General features: G+C 31.8%; 1 protein-coding gene across 1 annotated transcript; it reads left to right on the top strand.

Moving 5' to 3' along the window:
• Positions 1–1,842: 1,842 nt before the first annotated feature.
• Positions 1,843–11,351, top strand: LOC108906786 (titin-like). The gene is made up of 4 exons (XM_018710146.2): positions 1,843–2,153; positions 4,484–4,789; positions 5,412–5,535; positions 11,148–11,351. Exons 1-4 carry the CDS (start codon positions 2,066–2,068, stop codon positions 11,263–11,265), a joined length of 636 nt encoding a protein of 211 aa, XP_018565662.1. The 5' UTR covers positions 1,843–2,065; the 3' UTR covers positions 11,266–11,351.
• Positions 11,352–23,181: the final 11,830 nt, after the last annotated feature.

Below are 23,181 nucleotides of genomic sequence, written 5' to 3' on the forward strand. Positions count from 1 at the left end.
CCCAAGTTTTTAAGTCTCGCCCCAAATGCTGTAGATATAACTGTCCCGTGTAAATACTAAAAAATATAACGGATTTTAAAGTAAGGTGTATCCCTAAGTCCTGTGCAAAGCATTTCTACCAACCAATAGAAAGACGGACAAGTATGATTGAGGAGGACACGTGTGCAAGGTCCTAGTAAAAATTTTATTTAATAGTCAATTTAGTCAAAATAGTTTTTTTATTACATTTATTTACATAGTTTTCTCAATATAACAACTTTATGAATTCGAATTTTTCCGTCCTTTTCTGTTATTGCCTGCCTTTTGGTTCACCATATTGATTAAAATTTATTAAGACATACATACACATATAACTTTCCAAGGGCATCACCAATTTTTTTAAGCTGAGAATGTATTAGATTGGAAATTTTTAATAAAATATTTTATTTACTTGAACTTTAATTTTCAAAATTAATACCTTACTTTATTTTTTTAAAAAGCAATTGTAATGAATTAGTATAAATATTTGTTGACAAAAGAATTTAAAAATATAAAATTTCATGTTAAAAAGTAATGCATTTCCATATTTTAAAAATTTAGCTCTGGAATTTTAAATTAAAAAAAAGAACAAAAACCTGGCTGAGAAATACTATGGTTCAAAATCATCTCAATGGCCTAGCAATGATGAGTATACACAGAAAGCTTATTTTTGACAACCGTGAAGATTTTATTAAAAAGTGGTCGACAAATTTTTTAAAAATCCGAGATTATATTTTACCTATTTTTCGTTGAATTTCTTTATTTTTTTTAGTTATTTATATATTTTTTTGTATTAAAAAGATTTTATTAAAAATATTACAAAAAAATAGTTCACTGTACCTATTTCTACCTATAGTTTATATTTCTCCCATCCCCTCTCTTATCTTGGACACTGTAAAGCTTCTAACTAATTTCAACACCCCGTATATCCAAATTTATCTTTTATGGGTGAATTTTTTTTTTTCACACTATTTAGACAATTAAAAACCAAGTCTAAGCAAAAAATTGCTCTATAGTAGTATTAGTGTTAAATTTTAATCAAATTAGAACAATTATTGTTCTTAAATGCTAATAGAGTAAAAGTCACTCATTCGATAGTTGGCAGAAACTCGGATCTGAGTAAAATTACTCACTTCAACCTCTTTAGTTTCGCTCGTAAAGTCTCAGTTGTCATACTGACAGAGTGAAAATTTCACTCGATCGGATGTCGACAGACACTAATACATTAATGAGTGTAATTGAATGAAATTTCATTCAATTTTTTTTACAGTGTAAGTTCATACATAGTGTATACCTGTATTCATGAATGATTACCCTGTCGTTTGAAAGTTGATCGCAACGTTTCTGTGCAATTATACTCGAATGAAGGAGAAGTAGACTATTGGCGAGTGTATATAGGATGATTTAGATTTTCCATCAATTCCGTTGTGTCAGTCCCTTCCGGAGCCGCCTCTGGCCACATTGTTGGGGGCTATTACCAAAACCATTAAAATAAATCATCCCGATACAATTTCCCTTAATAAAAACCAGATAGACTGAATAAAATTTGTTACCGATTTTCTCAAATTGCTCCGACATACAAATCGGGACCTAGCTGGATACAATGGACCTCCAACTGCCACATCTCTACACGTTACTTATGAGGTTCTTCGATAAACGATTCAGTGTACCTATATAACTTAGTTGCCGAAACATGGATTCGTTAAAGCAAAAGTTTTTCAGGGTGCGGGGGTCGACGGATGCGCAAAACGTTCTCGGTAAGGCGCAAGCTTGCTTCTCCGCAGAAGGGTGACCAATGTTGGGGGCGGCAAAAGCCTCTGGCTATGAGATTTTAGTTGGCAACATTTCCACGCGAGATTCGCACTTGAACTCTTCATTAGCAGTGAAACTCGTTCCTCAAATACACGCGAATCGATGGTTAGGGAAACGCTTTTTACTAACGTTATCAACGCTTCTTATTTTGTTGTTGGTGTTGTTACAGTGGCCTCGCGGTCGTGTACACTTTAAAATGTAATTTTTACGGTGGTCCTCGGGTGCTACCAGCACAATGAGAACAATAATTTATTGGTTGCTACTTATTCCTACTAGTTTACCGTTTGCTATCAATCACAATGATATCCCCAGAAGAGTTTTTGGTAAGTTATGCCACTCCAGGATTCTTGATTTTAGAATAGTAACCAAAACAAATTAATTCTTCGAAACTTGTATACATATACAAATGACAAGATACACTTAATATTGGCCTTGTCAAAACATTTCCATTCCTAATAATCTTCGATATCATCCCTCTTTAATATAATCTGATAACAATACACTACTACAATAAAACTGGATAATGCCCAATTTAAGAATTATATTTTTTTTTGTACTAAATTTACTTCAGAATAAATTGTGATAAACTCTTACGAAATGTTCTGATAAACCGGCCTATATTAAGAAACGCTTACGTAAACTTATTTTTGCCGGAATAGTGTGTCATTCTTTGTACTATTACAATTTTAAAATATATTTGGGCAGAGATATACAAGCTGCCGAGAGTAGTAAGTCTTTGATTTTGCTCCTTAACAAAATGATGGAACTAGTAGAAATAAAATTGGAAGAAGGCATCGAAAAGTTCTGCATCATTATGGATAAAATAAAAAAAAATCCCTCTACGTATCGGAAATTTAATTGATATTTGGAAATCCCTGATATTTATTTGGAAACGCGTATCTGGTTTCTCCAGTGGTATATTGGCGCCAAATTTTAGTAAATTGGAAACAAGGATTGGATTTAATGTTTGGTCATTCGCGTACCCCGTTATTTAATTAGTAATACACGTGCGACACGATTTGGAGGATTTTTATCGGATTAATTGCACAATTTTGGTAACGGTTTGGCGGTATTTTATTTTGTATATATGGTTTTGTTAATATTTGAAAAACAAAAATAATATATATTTCCACAGAAATAGGGACTGGATTTCAAAAGACAGACCGATATACGATAATACGCTTGCCAATAGCTCGTAATGTGTCGTTCCTTTACCAATTTAAAGAAGCTTTGATCTTTTCTGACGCAGCATTTGTAATACCTATAATTCCTGATAAAAAATAACGAGCCAAGTTTAACACGTATTTATTAATTAACAAGTATTTCAGAAATCGTGAAACCCGATTGTTATGTGACTATTTCAAAAATAATGTGACAGATTGCATCTATTCCCAAATTACAATTACTAGTTAGTAGCTTTGAAGAGTTACCCGACAAACAAAATAATAAAAATATTTGCCTTTAGCACTTTCAACACGAAAGGTATAATATCTCGATGTTGTAAACGGCTTTGATGGTAACGCCCCTCTTAAATGAAACTGGCTGGCAATAGAAAACGATATAAATCACAAATATCTCTATATCGTATATAATAAAGGATTACACACATGGATATCGTGCCATGTTCCACAATTTAAGTCTTATGTACGTTTAAATGATGAATTCTATTTAACAATCCGTTTGATATTAAATAAACTGTCCGAGGATATTCCATTACATGTCATCGTATAAGAACAGTGTTCTGCCAAGGGCTGTACAATATCTCGAGGCCGATCCTGAGTCAATTACATTGCTTTAGCAGGACCGAATCATACGACGCAAATAGGCAATGAATGCGGTTAAAAAGGTCCGTGATTTCTAAAATCGGCTTGTTACTTTTTGTATGGGTCTGTCTAAAGAGCTAATTTTATGTTATGGACAGCGCGGGCTTCAAATTTAATACCCAACATGAGAAATTTCCGTAAATATTTTACGTCGAGTTATGGAAAATTTACGTCGGTGAATAAATTAATTTCGTACTTCGCGATACACACGAATTTAATTACAAACGAATTAATATTTTTCAATTGGGTTTTTAAAAATATTCGTTTAAATGGGAGAAAATTATTCGTTCTAACGGAATAGCAGTACCGTATGAAACCGAGTATTACAAAGAATACGGTGGATTGGCATTAATTTTGTGTAAAAATTGTGTAATCGTAAAAATTTCGATAGACTTGGACATAATCAATCCAACTTACTATTCAGTGTATCATAGATTTTAAGGGGGGTAATCATATCTTATCCATAATTTAGGGCAGGTATGGTTGTTTAGTTTTTACGCGGTTCTGAATCGGGTACGAAGTTTAAAAACTGGCAGTAATAGCTGTCACACTATTGTAACGTCACGTGACATCTCATAGGCTCACGTGACATATACAAACACGAGCCTATTAATTTGCATGTATTCAAATATGTCTTGTCTAGTCACTAGAAAAACCACAAAACACAGTTCACTGTTTCACGAAAAAGTAATTGCGCCATTCGTTTTATAAGTATCTTACGTTCCTATGCCATTTTATATAGAATATCTTTTATAAAGTTACTCGATGAACATTTTAAGTGTAAGAAAAGTTTCTTAGCCACCCTAGCGAATAACTGTTTTCTGTTTCAGATGTGACGGCTACCCCGACCGAGCAGATTTTCGTGAAGGCTTATCACAACCAGTCCTTGCCTTGTCCAGGTGCCAACGAGCAATCGCTAGTGTACGCCCTCGAATGGTTCTCTTTGTCGCAAAACAAAGTGATTTTAGATTACTCGAAAAGTTCTCTAACCGTGTACACTGAACAACACCGTATATCATTAGCTAAGGACTACGGGATGACCATCCATCCAGTCCTAGCATCTGACACGGGGGATTACATCTGCCTCATCAACAACCGTCTACAACCGGATGGAGTCGTCCAACTGAGAGTCTTAGGTAAGTTGACATTTCGACCATAAACTGCCGTATAAGGTCCGCAATTTGTTCGTAAATCTATTCCTTCTATAAATATTAACTCGCGTTCGTTTTCATAGTTCACTGTTTTTGATGTATAGATTTTTGTTTTCATCTTTCCGATGTGTTTTGTGCGAACAATTTTTAACGTAAATACGTTGAGGTTGGGGAACGTTATCGTTGCTTGAAAAGTGTTTATATTATTAAGACAAAAAGAAATGGGAAAGAAAAGGTACAAAGGAAAATATATTAGATTAACAAATCGTTCAAAGCACGGCATGAAAGAGAGTTTGGCGCAATTTTAATACAGTCGTAATGGATCTTGAAAAATGTATTTTGTTTCCATTTGAGTTACCCGGCAAATTAACAATTTATTTTTTTTTAATCTTACGTTTTCAACGTATAGGTCTTCCGTACGTTTATTTTATTGCAGTGGGGTATTTTCATTGCATAACAAAATAAAAATAGGCTAAAAAATTATTATAACTTGTACAACCTATGACCACAAATTCTTGGAGACACCCCTGATCAAATACATAATAACTAATTCCTCTTAAAAGTAATTAAGCCCTGTAAGCTTATTTTTTATTTTTTTCTTTTTCAGACGTTCCGGATCCTCCTGGCCGCCCTCTTATTGTCAGTTTCACTTCACGTACCGCGGACTTATCATGGGCGTCACCACAGAACAATCATTACAGTGCAATCAAGTATTACATCATTCATAGCCGGTAAGTTAATCCAAAAGCCTCGCGTATTCTTTACCGCTCTCTATTTGTATTTTATATCTTGTGTGTATGAACAAAAAAAAACGAAAAACAAACAGAATTGGCAAAGGAACAGTAAATACTTATAAAACTTTGAATATGTCTGCGAAAACGTTTAAAAATTAAACAGAATAATTTATGAGCCGCACCGGTAAATTTAGTTAATTTATAGCGAAATCATACAAATAACTAACAACTAACCGTGTTAGCTCTTGGCATATTTTGTTCGAGTGTTACCAAAATGTTGGAATTCGCCGTAGACAGCTTTTCTCAACACTAAAAGCTTCGTCCTAGAGACGTCTACCGCTGACGTAGTGAATATTTAACCAAGGAAGACAAATATCTATGATGAGCCTAGTTTTGACCGTTTCCGAACTACCAAAATGTGCCTGCAGTTTACACTATTTTCATATTTCAACTAAAATGAAATATTTTTCAAAAATATATTTTTCCTGCTAACTTCTGTTATCCTTAATCGAGAATACTGTACAAAATCAGCAAGTATTGTTTATTTGAACAAATATTTTCGTAAGGGGATATTTTCAATTTTTTTCTGAATAATATCCACCGAATAAAAATTGAACAGTTTTCTTAACAGTGTTGATAAATATTATATTTTGCACTGCCTTGTAATTTCACAGTTGTGCAATTATAATCAAATGTAGTTCGGTGAGGATTAAAAAAACGGCAATAGTAATAGGTATAAATTAATTCTTAAGATTGATTTGACTCGTATTATTTTGCAAAAAAACTAAAACGTGTTTACATTACATTACATGTCTATTTATCCTTTTTCCATTCATGTACTTTTAAATTTTCTCTTTAAACTCGCTAGCGATACATTGTGGTTGACAATATCAAATATCATGCATGTTCTATTTAGTTTGGGTTCATGATAAGTTGGGGAATTAAATTTAAAATGGCAGTTTCGTATATATGAAACCAGTGCGGTGCTGGAAAATCATTTTATTCCGAGACAAACGCGAAGCGAACATTTTGTCTTTTTTAATATAAATCACATTTATTGAATTTTTAAATAAGTACGTCCACTGACAATTTTATGTTGGTAGGGGGAAAATTAAAGTAGAGGGATTTTTTAATACGCTGCAGTTGCTTGTGAAGAGTGATTCGTTCTCTTCTAGATGCACAACTTTTTTAATGAAAACAAGGCCGGGAGCCATATCATCCCCACGATAGTACTTTTATGGTCCTCGGATAGATATGAGTTTTTTTTAAGTTTAATGTAGTCCATATTTCATGCAAGGTCCGCCCGTCCATTAGAACCGCAAAAACCCTAGCGACCGTAACAAAATGTAGCAAAACAATCTTATGAGTGTTATAGGTTTACCACCAGCTCATAACTTGTGAAAAATATCAGAGGAATCTCTCGCAAACAAATAAAAACGTCGCCGAACAAGAAATGTACATATTAAAAAAGTTAAATGCATAATTATATTTCAACGCCCTGTATCTTGGAGTTCTTGATATTATATATTTATTTGTCAAAAATATTCATATTTGTATAATATATTTTTATTGATTTTTATTTGAGTGTTACACTCAATCACATATGAAAAGAGACACCACTGGTGGTATTGGAAATAAAATCAAATAAATCGAGACGGATAAAACTCGAAGTAAATATAATACTCTATTAAGTAAAGTGTCGAGAGAAAATGAAAAAGATTATTTTGCACAGTTTGCAACGTTATAAGCAGCTATGCTTTTCATATATAAAAATATACTCGCTGCCCTGCCATATTTGGTAACGCTTTTGCATTGTATATTTTAACAAAATTTGATATGTACCTATTTTAAAGGCCTAATAATATTTTCATATTAAGGGACCAAGTTCCGGCATCGAAAGAATCGAAACATTAGTAAATTGATTTAATTAGTGAGGTAAGATTTTATTTATTTTTCATAGATTTGTCGATACAAAAGTGACTTCAACTTCAACAAAAATATGATTGTACATATTTAAACATATTAAAATAACTTGATATATGTCAACCTAATTAATAACAACGCTTTTTGAAATATAATTTTCCATATTGTGTAAATATATTTTTTAAATAAATCAAGTATAGAATAATACGGTGCATTGTTTTTATAAATGGCTAAAAGCCAAAGCTGGTAACTGTGAAAAATGGAGGATTTTTAGAGATTCGTTGTGTTGCTTTAATTGGCAATCATCATTACTAACGCCATTTTATTACTGTAATTGATACAGTGGCACACGGAGAACAAAGGGAAAAATAGAACATTATTTTTATTAACGAACGCTTTATGTCGCGCTCTGTTCAGGAACCAGTACCGTATTAATGAAAAATCAATCTAGTAATTCTGATTAATTATACTTACTTTTATTAACTTCGCCCTGAACGCGGAACATACCTACTGTCGTCGAATTTATACGCATTTTATCAAAAAGCAAACCTATTTTATTTAATATTAACTTATCACGGCGGCAAATTTTCTATCGGCTGGAAACTGTAGTGGATAAAATAACTAGTTAGAGCTAACATTGGAAGGGACACTTTGATGCGTGAAGGAATTGAAAAACAATAAATCCCTGGGAAATGATAAAATCTTTGCCGAGTTTCTGAAGTGCGAGGGAGAAAATCTAATTCATCATTTGCACTTGGTTCTAATTAATGTATGGAATGAGAACGCCCGCTGAATGGAACAGTGGATTACAATGCATAAGAAAGGAACTATGAACGTTGCTGTAGCGTAACTCTACGTACAAGGTGTTCTGCTTTCTATCATCAGGACTAGACTAGACGTAGAATAGTTATATCTAACATCGAAGATCGTCCCCTTGGAAGTAGAAACTTTGACGACCAAAAATTATAAACGTAGTAAGACAATAAAATATTTTTTTTACACATTTACGAAACGTTTAGTCGCCGGGCGAAAAATATTTCAATTCAAATTGCACTGCCAACTAATAACTCAATTAATAGAGGTGAGTAAATTTACTCAAATCCGAGCATTTTTTTGCTTAGACTTAATTTTTAATGAACTAAATATTGAGTCAAAAAAAATCACAAATACAGGGTGTTGAAATTAGTTAGACGCCATACAGAGTGTCCAAAGAATGGTGGGCAGTCTCACGGATTTAGGTAGATCTTGCAAAAAGAACGTATAAGTGTTTATAATTTGTTTTTTCGTTATTAACTCTGGAAGTGGTAAAATGAAAATATTATTATATTATTTGAGGGTATTCTTACTAATGTATTTAATTTACCGATAGCTACTGACTTTTTGAATTTTTCGTTTTTAATTTTTCATATTCCTTTAAGTGAAAAACATTCATTATTTTCAAATTCTAGTGAAAAAGTCATTTACACTCACGTTAATATTAGAACAGTTAGAAATTCAATTCTGGCAACGACTCTTCTGAAAATAATTTTGATTTGCAAATTTCTTTTCCGCGGTTGGAATGAAAAGTTGGCACATTTTTATAGTTTTCAGCCGTTGTAGTCGTACAACAGTGGGTGAAACGCTCACTGATATTCAGTTCTGTCCGTGAAAAATTACAAGTGATTTATTTAAGGGCTAAAGGGGCTGAAATGAGTAAAAAGATCGAAAAGAATTGTACAATGGCTACAGCTACATGTATTTGGACATTCAAATTAATAACTCCTTTCCCAAGCTTTTGATGTTTACTATAATTATTTCCCTTTTTTACTGTCAGTAGCTGAAAACGAAAATTACATCTATTTGTAAAATTGTCTAAAAATATTTAATTAAAATGCCGCCGCTACAATATTTTCATTCCACTAACAAAATATATCAATTCCTCGGAGCAAAGGATATTTGACATTGGTTAATAGGGGTTGAAAGTTTTCTACATGATGAAGGGGATATTTGACAGAATTTAATTTCTTTATCGTAGCCAAATATATAACGAGATCTTGTTGGCTCGGAACAAGGGACATTTAGATGTTTCAGAAAATTATATTAAAACTTCAGCGCAAAGCCTTGTTTTATGTGTTTTAGAACTCATTATAATCAATGTCGTCCTACACGTTATACCACTTTGACATTCTTTTACCCATAAACTCTATAATGATTAAAACTGTAAACAAGTTTTATCAACTTTTGTGGTTTGTGAATAAATTATTTTAATCTGATATTCAAATTTCATTTATCGTTTCATTGTCTAATCCTCCAAGATTCAAAACTTGATCGAATTACATTCAAGTTCAAAAACTACAATGAAGCGTTTAATTTATTTCCAGTCACATAAGTTTGCACAATCATGACTAAATAAGAAACGAAGAAACGTTTATTTATGCAGCAAAAATATGTAATTAAATAGGTCGTTGAGAATTAACCAAGTATATAAATTCAAACAGCTAGTTAATTGATTGAAACTGTTTTATTTCATATTCTCTTTTACATAGGAACTCTTGCTATTGGTAGTCCCAATAACTGAAAGGGGTTGCAGAAAATGAAGTTTTAAATGGGTCTATAAAATTAAATTTCCGGGTACTTTATAAATTATTTTCCGATGTAAAATTACATTACTCTTTGAGAAAATGCTGTACTTCTCAAACTCGCTTAATTTTTTACCACTTCATTACGATTAATTAAATAATATACAACGCTTAATACCTTTTTTAAAATACGAACTACATTTTTTTGCCATAATTTCGAGTTCTTCATGTTGCCAGGTTTCAAGAGATTTCAGTTCCGTAAATATTCTTCTGGGGGTGTGAAAATGTTCGCACTGAAAATTAATTGGCTACTTATTGATTCTGCAGCTGGTCCCGGTGTATTACTAATTCTTTTTATCTCTTCTTTATAGCTCAACTGAATACGAACGGACTAATTCGCTTAAATATAAAATTATATACATTTTCCTGCAGTCCCTTAAATTTAAAGCTTGTAATATTCATCAAAGACAAATAAATGCTGCCTTTTGAAAACTAAAATATCCGATATCGTTTATATTAATGTACAGTGTTGCCTACGATTATCAGTATTTTCGCCGTCCCCTGTACATTTTGACGATCAACCAGAAATTCCATACAGGGACAGGGTGAACCTTAAGTGTGTACATATATTTTTAATTGTGAGGATAATGGGGAATTAACATCGAAAATTTTGCTCAATGTTGAAATACCGAACAAGATTAACTTTTATGACAATTTCACCCTTGTATTATTATTACTAATTGTTGACAGACACGCGTCTTGCTGTTGTTACAGATTGTAACGCACCGATTTGACTGATTATTATTTTTTAATACTAGGCTGAAGATCAAGATATCTTATATTTCTCTTATTAATCTTTGAAAGTATTTTCATTTTATTTGTTGATTTGATCATTATGTGTATTATCTAGACTGGACTTTAGATCAGTCTTGAGTATGGGGTTAGCATACTCCCATACCATATGTTATCAAGATTGGACTTTAGATGTGTCTTGAGCATCGGGTCTGCATTGTCCCACGAGACTGAATATTTTTATTTTTATTTTATTTTTTAATATTTGTTTGTGCTGCCTGTATACTTTTTTTTAATAAGACTGATTTTATTTTATTTTTTTTTCCTTTGTAAAAGTCTGGCCGTGTTAGCAGAAGAAGGGATATCAGCGAGCCTCGACGACTTGTCTGCCCGGATCCGGAGAAATACTCTTGGTTGCGCTGGCCTGGTGGATAATCATATCTCTTTAAACTAATTTCATATTCAATTATTATTGCTTGTATTGTTTTCTGAGTTATTGTGAATATTGTGAATTAATTATTAAATCTCATAATTTGTAAACACATTTTTTATTTATTGGTGCAATTTGCCACCTCTTAACCACACCCTGATTTTAAATATTTTATACCACCTCCCCGAATATCTAATAATAGGGTAAAATAGACAATAAAATTAAATTTTGCAGTAATCATTACCCTTAATTTTAATTTCTTAACATGTCATAACATGTAAACTATTGTAAACCAAAGTCAAACTGTAAATCTCACATATATCATATACACGACCTAACGTCGTCGTGGTGGTAATCATCGGCCATCTATCGCCAATTTTGAACTAACTTTTGTAATTTAAATTATGTTCAGCTTACGTTTATATTTTTAAAAATTTCATAAAACGGTATTCAATTTTCATAACTTTTATGCATTCAATAGATGGCGCCACTTGCATCTCGCGGACATAAATTGCACGAAGTTTAGTAAGACAACAAGAAATTGAACTGTCAGTAAAAAATTTGCTAAAAGGGGGATAGGTTTCACATTTCTATGAAATTATCTCTAAAAACAATACTATTGACCATATTACTAACTATATTAACACACCGTAAGATTGTCGCGGTAATGAAATTCGTCGGTCAGCCCCTGTGCCCACCACCCATCCCGGCCTTACTACCTTAGTACAACATGATTTTACGTTCAACTTATGTCGACGAGATATATGTGCTGCCATCTATCGGACCATTTTGAACTAACATATCTTTAAAATTATATATTTTTTTTGCGACTGAAGTTGTGTATGTTGTAGTATGTGTAATGTGAGTGAGTGAAGAGATCTCAGCTTACGATATGACAACTAAGTTCAAAAGAGATAGAAATAGTAACTACAAGTTAAATAGTCGCGAAAAAAACTATGTTTCGGTACAAATTTTTAAAACTTTTAATCAAATAGTCATATCTCTTATGCAATCAACTGATGGCGCCACTTACATATCGCGGACATAAATATAACGAAGTTTCGTAGGACCCAGGACATGAAATTGAACTGTTCAGACATAGGTTTTATTGTTAGAGGGGGTGGTTTTGCACTTTCAGATAAAAAGTAAACTATCTCAAAAATGACTTAGTATATGCCATCAATTTTTTCACCGCGATTTCTGCTATCGTGATGTGATGATGAGAGCAACAACAAAAATATACTCCTAGCCCCAAACGATATAATATAACGCCTAGGTACTAGGAACATACATCTTCGAATGTTGCTCATTCGTCGTTCATCTGCCATTTGAAGAACTGAAAAAAGATGATAAATATCATTTTATTAAATATATTTTAGTCACGTTATTTTAAATTTTAATCAAAAACATTGTAAAAAATAATTTAGGAGAGTCAAAATAGCCTAGCCTACACAAGAAAATGTTTTAAACAAAAAATTTTCATATACTATACAGGGACATCCCAAAAATGAGTGCCAAAATGTTTTACCACGTATTTAAGTCATCAAAAGCAACAAAATTTGTTTAATAAATATTTTTCTCAGATTTTAGAAAAATATATATGTTGTACCCATTAAAATAACGTGACGAGCTGCTTATAGATTAAATAAATATCGAAATAACGAATGAGAATATTTTATGGAATGATCTTAATTTTTTTTGCTAGCCTAATATTAAATTATGTACCTATGTTTGTTCAATATTAATTAATCGAAGACCAGTGGATGTTAAGAAATATTTAAAATAAAAAAAATTATGTTGTCTTAAATGTAAGAAATTAAAAAAATATATTACACAAAAGTTGTTAATTGCTGGATTAAAATTTCGGCACCTATTTCTGGGACACCCTGTTATAGTTAATGAAAATGTCTCAAAATATAAAAGAAAAGAAATTTAAAAATAAAGAATAAAGAAGTTTAAAAATTAAAAAAAGATAGATAGATAAATATTAGTGTTAGTACACAAAAAGTGTTTACACACGTCAAAAAGAATAATTATAGTAGTAATATAAAATCATTACGAAAATAAAAAATAATAAAAATTATAGTAAAATATACAACACAGTACACACACGCGTATAACAGTGTTGGCACGTAACTAGTTCACAAGTTAAAGAACAAAGAAAATGGTAATAAAACAATACAAGTACAAGCAATAAATGGTTGTCAAATGTTAAAATAAAATGTTTGTAAGAGGACAAACAAACAGTAAATGATACATATTAAAATAAGATTATGAGTCATTACTCATAATCTTATTACATTAATAAGAAAAAACTAAAACAATGCAACTGAAGTATGCGAAGCCTGCGTGTTAGAGTGTTAACTTGTATTAATCCGCGGTCAGAATTGATGGTTCTTTTTCTAACCTCAAAAAAAAAGGGTCAAAAGGTCAGATATCACGAATTTTCAAATAACAACAGATTCGAGCCAAATATGGTGTACGGGGGTTTTCGGGGTCACTGATCACGAATTCGTAAAAAAAACCTATTAACTATATGTTCTACACAGTAAACTGCTATTTATAATACAGGGTTACAACTATTTAAAGGGAGACTACAGGGATATCGGAAACCGTTAGTCATACAGGGTGGCTCAAATTACAAAAAAGTTGCACAATTATGGGGCGAGTGTTTTGGTTAAAACAGATCCAAGACATCTCGATAGTTTCTGAGATATCTCGAAAAAAAGTGAAAATATCGATTTTCTATTTTTCGTTATCTCATTTGTTTTTTAAGATGCGTCACGAAATTTTGTATCTAGGCATTATCCAACATGGCGATTTCAATGGTGAGATTTTTTCTATCTTCCATTGTTTCAGTGTCGCGATGGTCAACTTTTTTTTTCCTTATGGACGCCATATTGGTTCTCCTCATGGATGGATAAAGAAAAAAAATACGAATTCAACGATGTATCACACTTTACAAAAATATCCTGTCTGCCTGCAGCAATTTGAATTTCTTTTTAATTTTTCTGAAATAGTAGGCTGATGTCCAAATTGTCATTTTCTATCTTAAAAAACAAATGAGTTATAACGAAAAATAGAAAATCGATATTTTCACTTTTTTCGAGATATCTCAGAAACTATCGAAGATATCTTGGATCTGTTTTCACCAAAACACTCGCCCCATAATTGTGCAACTTTTTTGTAATTTGAGCCACCCTGTATGACTAACGGTTTCCGATATCCCTGTAGTCTCCCTTTAAATAGTTCTAACCCTGTATATGAAAGCATATAAGGTTCACCCTGTACAATTGGGTTTAGGTGTATTACCAAGTTAGAAAAAAAAAATAATGAAAATAGTTTATTACAGGGAATAAAATTAAGTCTTTAGGTAGTAATAAAATGTACTGATAATAAATAGGGCAGTGATAACAGCTACTTTTGAAAATTTCATTTCGTATCGTCGCAGGCTGCGTATATTAAAGACGTGTACCCACTAAACGTTTTCTGAAATCACGGATCCCAAAGGGAACGCATTTCTTTTATATTACGTGGCCGTATTGTGTATAGTGAAAAGAAAAAATATGGTTTCTGAATACTTTGTATATCTTACAGCCTGGAAGAAGACGTTTATTGCTTTTAATCAAAGAGGGTGATATTTATTCGACGATGTCTTCTCGAACGTATCTCGTCCTATGACGACATTTCAAACGTCAACCCAGTCACCGAGCCGTCAGATATAAACGTTCAACATAACGATGTAATAATAACTGCTCTTGGGATTAATTGCTAAAATTATAAGTCACCATCACATACAAATCTATTACGTCGCAATTAGAGAACAGTAATTATTGATACATTAAGATACATTAATGGTTGTCTAGCCGTACTTCCATGGAGAAACTGTCCCCAATAGGAACCTATATCGTAAACTACGTTATATTGTAGAGGACGCTAATAGTAGTTGATCGAGTAGATATTAGCTTTATATCTTAGTTATTTTAGGAGCTATTTGAAAAAAGTGTCAATAGCGATATATCTTAGTTAATGTCAAAGCTAAGAAAATAAATCTAAATGGCAGTGTTATGGTACACTTTACAGTTTATTTTATAGCAGTTCCTATGGGCCAAACCTAAATAAAAGTATTAAAAGACGGCAAATAAAAATGTTCTAAATCGATTTCTATCAGATATCAGATCTAATTGAATTACCACTTTGAAAATAAATATGTAATAATTGTCTATGTCTTGCCCAACAGCATGCCATTTAGTTTCATTAAAATCCAAGAGGTGCAATATGTCGAAATGGACTGGACCACCTTACGAGTACTATGTTGACGCTTTTAATTTTCATTATATTTCAATAATCTTTGGAAAAATTGCGTTTTGACTGCTCTTTTATAGTCTTCGTAGACCAGAAATTCGTCAACTGACCCTTCTGCCATTCATCTGAATATAATTAAAAACCTAATCAATTTTTCAAAATTTTTAACTCCTTAATTAAGATATAGAGCTAATATCTACTCGATCAACTACTATTAACGCCTTCTACAATATAACATAGGTTATTATTATTTTTAACACTGTTTTAAATGCATTTACGATTTCTACTCTTCGGGAAGTAAAATGTCACCCTAGCTTTATTTAAATCACCAAAATACTGATTGAATAGAAATTTATGATGATTTATGGAGGTGATGTTAAAGTGATTTGCGAAAAAAAGACGGATCAATGAAACGATGTGATTTAAATCGATTTTCCTCATCCAGAATGCAGATTTAATGGCTAGCAAGGTGATACGTCAACTGTAATTCATTTACCACGACTTTAAGAGAACATCAAACACTTTCGTGTTGACTAAACTTTTACATGGATCGTACGTCGCAGATAATATTAAATACTTCTAAGATACTCTTAAAAGATAAGTTTTGTCTATACATTGATTATTAATAACACCTTTAAGCCCAACTTGTGTAAACAGTTGTTAGAGATTCATTTTTTAATAAGAAAAGTTCCTATAAACGTACGTCTTAGAACGCTTCTTTTGTAGATTGTAGATTTTGCGTGAGAAATTTATGAATATGTGCCTTTTTTAATTAAAAACATGCTTGTGTAGTTTATATGTACCCGTAACTACTTAAATGAAAACTATGCATAAACAGTGAATATGGGAAAATAGGAAACCGTGGAAAGCTTATATAGCAGTAAAGCGCTTAGGAGTTTTACGAGCAGTCTCCGTAAAGAGTGCGATTGACTGAAACGCTGGAAGCTTTGTTGTATCGTTAAGGAGTCCTAAGACTACTCCCTATACTCTTGTGAATCTGAGAAAAGGAAAAACAAGCCGAAGTATAATTGTTCTAACCACTTTCGCTGGGGTAAGGAAGAGGGCTTTATAGAAGTGTGCAAAGAGACGAAAGAGTCCCGCCTTACATAAACACCAACTGTGTTTTTGTTTAGAAAGAACATCACCTCGTCATCATTGTTTTTCTTTAGAATTGGGAGTTAAGTTCATTTAAAGCTAACATTTACCTTTCAGCCTTTATTCCAAAAAAAGTATTTCAGGGGTCAGTTATTTTATGAATGTAAATCTAATAACTTCAACTTGAGTAAATTTTGTCTGAGCAGCTTGGTACACTTACTTAAATTTATTTTTTTTTGTTCATGCAAAATTTAATTCCACTCACAATAACACACTGTATAATTTATACAGCGCTTGAGCAAGGCATACGGATATCAATCTAAAGTGGAGTTAGGGCTCCGATTTCCCCTACTCAAGTTAAAGTTTGAAATTTTTTTGTTGTCAACCGGTTTCCGCGAAAATGTTATAAAGGGCAATTTGATCGAAATTGCTTAAGTTTAAAAGAGCCTCAAATAAAAACTCGGTATTACACAGATCGCCGGCTCAAGAATTTCTTAAAATCGCACCATCAACACTAAATCTTCATAAACTTCCTCAGGAATTTTATAGCCGATTCGTGTTTAAGGCAATACTGACACATTTATAAAATCTACTTCAAAAAAATACAAATTTTTGTATGCAACTATGAGAGTAGATTTATATTTTAATTCATTATTACCTGAATAGTGAATATTGTAACATCATTAATGCTATCGATATTATCTTCGTTTTCGTTACCAAAACAGAATTTTGATGGCTCTTATTGATTTATTTATTGTTTATTTACTTATATCTTTGCGAGACACAACATAATGTACCTTTTATTACCTTTTACAGCTTTAAGGATTTGTAAACAACTCTGATCGACATATAAATTACATTCAACGAATAAGAACAATAAAATATATTTATTCTATTTTAAAGGTCATTTATACTAAAGTAAAAATAATAAAATACATAATAAGTATTTCTAAAACGAAAATATCTACCATTTACTTATTTTACCGATTCTGTACCGGATTTCGTGAATGTTTCCAACATTCCTGTGCGTGAAATATGTATCTATAATCACTAATTATTTTATATACAGAATTCCGTAATTAGCAACCCTTTCGAAATCGTCATATTTCCTCCTACCTTCGAAAATACCATTCAATTCTCTAATTTAAATTTTGAGCCCTTCCATTTAAATCCCCCGCAATAAATAATTAATTTCCCTCTGTAACATTCTAAGCATTACCTAATTTATTAAAAAACCTTTCAGTTTATTTTATTTGTCCCTAATTTGTTTCGCCTGTCCCTCATTTTAACTAAGGATAAGCCCCGAATTTGCGTGGAAAAACCGAAGGCGCGTTTGAGTGTTTTTACCTAAACTTTTAGCACATTTAAATTCTGACAATTTTTGAAAATTTTCCTCGTGGAAATTTTTTACTAATTTTTTTTGTCTGGGAAAAATCTGTCGCTAACTTGACACTCTTGTTGCACCTTAGAGGGTCGATATTTTGATATCCGATTGATGGTGTGTAAATATTAAATTTTTGGGAACGCCGGAGCAGTTATTGTAATTTTCGTATTACATATTGTTCAACCTACCGTCATTACCTAACGTAATCTTATATTCTCTAGACTCTAGAGGATGAGCCGGCGGAGGCGTGCACTGAAGGGGACTTACCCGAGTATCATCCAATATGACGGGGTGTATTCAGTCTCATGTCGTGCACATTTTTCTCCAAGTCAGCGTAATAGCTACAATGTCCCAATTTTACATCGTCTTCTCTACTGAATTTTGTCACAAACGAGTCATTATATTATTAGCCCTGTCTGGAAAATTTTCGATAATGTGAATTAATTATCCTTATACGAAATTAAAATGTTTCCTCCTTGAAATTCAACTGTCAACGCCAAAGGACGACCATTGCTCGCATAGGAATAATTCCATTTCTCTGATAAAATTAATAAAAGTACCGCTTCCCATTATTTTTTTTTTAAGATTTGTGTTAAGTATTTAAATAAATTTAGTTATTTTTTTTAATTTAAATTTTGTGCAAAAAAAATACAAAATATGTAAAATCTGTTTCAATACACTATTCTATGATTTCATCCAATAGAGTGAAATATTTGTTTCCGTTGGTGCTTCGTTTGGATTGTTGTTGGTACTGCCGACTTAAAATTAGCAGCGTGACAAGATTACCACTGTACTACCAAATCATTTTTGGTTGCATAGCATCCACCCTGTAATAATTATTTTGAAGGCATAGTCTTGGAGCTTGGGACCGGTACCCTTAATTAGAATGTTTTTTAATTAAGTGTAAAACCGTAAGACCCTTTTAATTATGTTTTTATAGTTAATAATTCCTAATTAAAATTTAGAATGCTTATAGGCACATTACGTTGTAAATTTTTAAAAGTAAAGGCGTTCGTGACAATATTTGACGTACCCGGAATTTCAGGAATACTGCACTTAAAAGTATTTATTGGGATTTGCGTTTCCCGCTTGTTATTCACCATGACACATAATGTGTTTCCCTTAGTCAGCTACTCACGAATTAGGGCAAAGTACCTATTATACATTTAAACTTCGTATTTAAAGGAAAACTGAAGTTTGTAATAAGTCTTGCAACTTTTCCGAACGAAGTTAGTCAGTAATCGCCTTGCCACAAAAAATCCTGAGTACCCTGTATAGTTTATAAAGTGCATTTAACTAATCAGTTTTGTTAAACAAAGCACACTGTTAAAAAAAATCATCCATTGAACACACTGAAACCGACGTAAAGTCGGTAGGCATGCAAACACATTACTTACAATACACACTTGATTGCAGTAGACTAAATAGTATAAACATGCCCTCTGCCTAAGGGGCAAATGCCCCTTAGGCAGAGGGTTGATTTTGTATTCAATAGAGTGTAGATGAAGGCAACGTATTCTTAGAGAATGCCTAAATCCTAAATTAGGTGATTCGAAATTCACAATAACGTTTTAAATTTTCATACGCGTATAAAGAAAACGCTACATAGGTAATTTGATTCATTTATGATATTTTAATAACAAATATTGCTTAACGGCCTTTACTGATATACATATATATATCTAACAAAGACAGTTCATTAAGATACGCTTTATTTTTCTTTAAAAATACAGTGTTATCCATACAAAGTGAAAATATGCATTTTTTGCTTATTTCTCTTTAGTATTTATTCAAAATAATAATTATATGGATATTATCCTGTAACGAAATAGAATGTACCTACCTAAATATTTAACAAAAATTGTATTAAACGCAAGATTTTCTAGTAATATGTGACACAAATTGCAGTTAGTGGTATTTTCTATATAAATGGTAGTCAACAATCGTGTAAATTTTTAATACATATATTTTCCATGAGTTATACTGAACATATGGGTCAAACCGGAAAAGCCGTAATTTAGTAATTCTTAAATGACAAATAATAAGGAAAATACGGATGCCGACCATTTTCAATCGATAAAAGCATAAATCGAACAAACAGAATTAAAATTACCGTATTTGTACAATTGAATTGAAAGAGACTGAAAAATGGGAATTGCTTATTATTATTAATTACCATTAAATCAATCAAAATACACACATCACGTGTGTATTTAAAATTCTTAAGATCAACAATAACATATAATGATGTTCATTTTTGATATTTCTGTTTAAATCTATACGATACACAAATATCGCATGTTTCAGAAGAATAACGAATGACATCACAACACTGTAATATTGCTAGCGCAAATACAAAATGATGCAATTAATTTTTATCGATTTGATTTATATTAGCTGCATAGAACCATAACGCGCTGGTAAAAAAGCAAAACCAAAACCATTGTTCACAAACGTCGCTAGTACATTTATAGTTTCTGTAATAAAAAATGAATGTGTATTTTTCATAATTTACTCACAAACTAACAAACAGGATGTTGCATGACTTTTAAAGAAAATATGCAAATATTCCCGAAATAGTGCAAGCTTAACTTGAATATATTTTGTTATTGTATTATTATGTATTATTAAATTACGTAAATAATTTCTAAAACAGTTTTCGAAAATTATTCCATGGGACCGAATTACTCACATTACCATTAACATATAAGTATAATTAACATAACGATTTTGCAAGATATTCAAATTTCATTTGATGTGATTTCAACATAAAACGATTTTCTAATTTCTTTTTATTCATATTCGTCTATGCTTTGGTTGTAGTAACAGGCAGGTATTACACTGTATCAGAAATGTAAACAGTTCTTTGAAGTGAAGCTAAATATAAATGTCTCTTATAACTTAAAACGCTAAGAAACGAAAAAAATATGTTGTTACCTCTTTTAATGCAAAAAATCCAATACTCCTCAAGCGGTAAACATTATACGTACAAGACCGAGGGCGGTTTTCCATGATTCTCCTATGCTTAAATGTGAAGAATTTGTGCAGTTTGTCATTTCAAAAAATGCCATGCATTCACTCAAGTCTTTTTTACGTTTCTCATACTTATTCAAGTAAGAATAATGAAAACTATCTAGTTTTTACTGTAAGAAATAGTAGAACCCGGTCCTGTTGTACCTAAAATAAGAGTCGAAGTTGTTTTATTAATTACATTAAACAATGTTTGTCTAACATTGAGGCGCTGGTAAAAGAGTAAAGCCTAGACTATACACAAACGTCGGTAGTATATGTATTAATTGTTTCACTGTTAAAATATAAAAAAATTGATGCGTAATTTTCAATAACATACTGACTTCTAAAGGAAATATTTACGAAGTATCGCATATTTAAGCTGAATATTTTCTTTATCCAAGACATTTAAAAAACATTAACTATCATCAGAATAAAAATCCTATTCAGCAACGTCTTTTTTTGTTTTAGAAATTTGTTTCCTAAGTTAATAGACTACTTCAAAAATCCCTTCGAGTTAAATTTGTTAAATTAATTAATTAAACTTATGTTAATATGTAAAAGCCTGATTATGTAAATAATATCTGAATTAAAACATAGTTTTCTAAATCAATTTTCATTATTGTTATGGTTAAATATCATTTGTATTACTAAAATTTTACCATAAGACCGAACAACTCATACTAACTAATCAAAATTCCATTAGGTATAATTTCTAAAGTGCTTATTCAAATATTTCAATAATTAGTTATATGATTATGTCAGTTATTCAAATTTCATTTAATCCGATTTCAACAAAAAACAATTTTCATAGTTAATTCCAGTGGAAAATATACAACTATTTCTTTGAAAGCGTTCAACATTTATAATTTTTTTTTATATTCATATTCCTCTATGGCAGGTATTACAAAGTATCACAAATGTAAATAGTTACAAAGGCAACACGGCTTTGAAGTAATGTATTTTCTACTAAAAATAAATGTCTGTTATAATTCAGAACGGTAAGAAGAGAAAAGATATTTTGCTGCCTCTTGCTATACAAACTACAAATGAAAAGAAAAAATATCCAGTGCCCCCGAAGCTGTAAACATTATTACAAGTCCGACGCGACGGTGGTTTTCCATGACTTTCCTATACGCTCGGAAGTGAAAAGTTTACTCAGTTTTTCACGAAATGTTATGCATCCACCCGAGATCTTTTTAATACCTTCACGTACTGTTTTATTAATTACATTAATACATTTTTTTTGCCTAAGAATAACAACAATAAATGAAACTCGATCTATTTCAAGAATACTTTGTCGAATGTTACAAAGGTGGATTTATTTTATGATTTTTATTTTTATGATTTATTTTAGCTACAGTTTCGGATTCGAATAAATGTACGAATTTAAGGCCTATCCTGTACCGGCACTAGTCCGTGTGACGGATACGGATGATCGAGAATTCCATAACAATTCAGGTAGTCCCATTAGTTCATTAGACAATTATTCAATAAATTGTAAGGGACTGGAGATATCAATCGGAGACGCGGTAGATGTGCAAAGGAAATTTCCGGGATAAATTGCTCGAGGTCAGAGGACGTTCTACATAGCATTTATGTGCGACTAGAATGAATGGTCCAGCAACTGGCACAGCAGGGACAAAGTAATGAATTTCGAAAGGATACTTTACGTTTGACGCTACGTACTGATTGCCAACCACAAATCTCTCGAAAAATTCTAACCCCGCAACGACGATACACGAAATAAAATTAATCAACAAAAATAAACTAATAAACATGAATTTATAACGACCGATTTTCATAAATTTGTCGACAGACTGCAAATTAAACATCGTTTAGAGTGAGTTTTACTTAAACTATTTTGCTTGTGTTTTCAGACCCAGAAAGAAATAACAAAAGACCTATTCATCTGTTTCCATGTTTACCGGTCCTAACTGGAAACCCGCAGACAGAAAATTGGTTCCCATTACATACTTGACATTGACAAGTCCAAATTTAAAAAGCCGTGTGCATTACCATTACCGATTTATTAACGACTGGAAGGGAACAGGTCCAAAGAACTGGAATAAAATACACGTTACATGTATTTCCGCTAGCCCAGAAATAAAGCCCCTAGCACTCTTTCACTCACTGCTTCATTTGAT

Source organism: Anoplophora glabripennis, unplaced genomic scaffold, assembly GCF_000390285.2.
Source record: "Anoplophora glabripennis isolate ALB-LARVAE unplaced genomic scaffold, Agla_2.0 scaffold5, whole genome shotgun sequence".
NCBI classification, from domain to species: Eukaryota; Metazoa; Arthropoda; class Insecta; order Coleoptera; family Cerambycidae; genus Anoplophora; species Anoplophora glabripennis.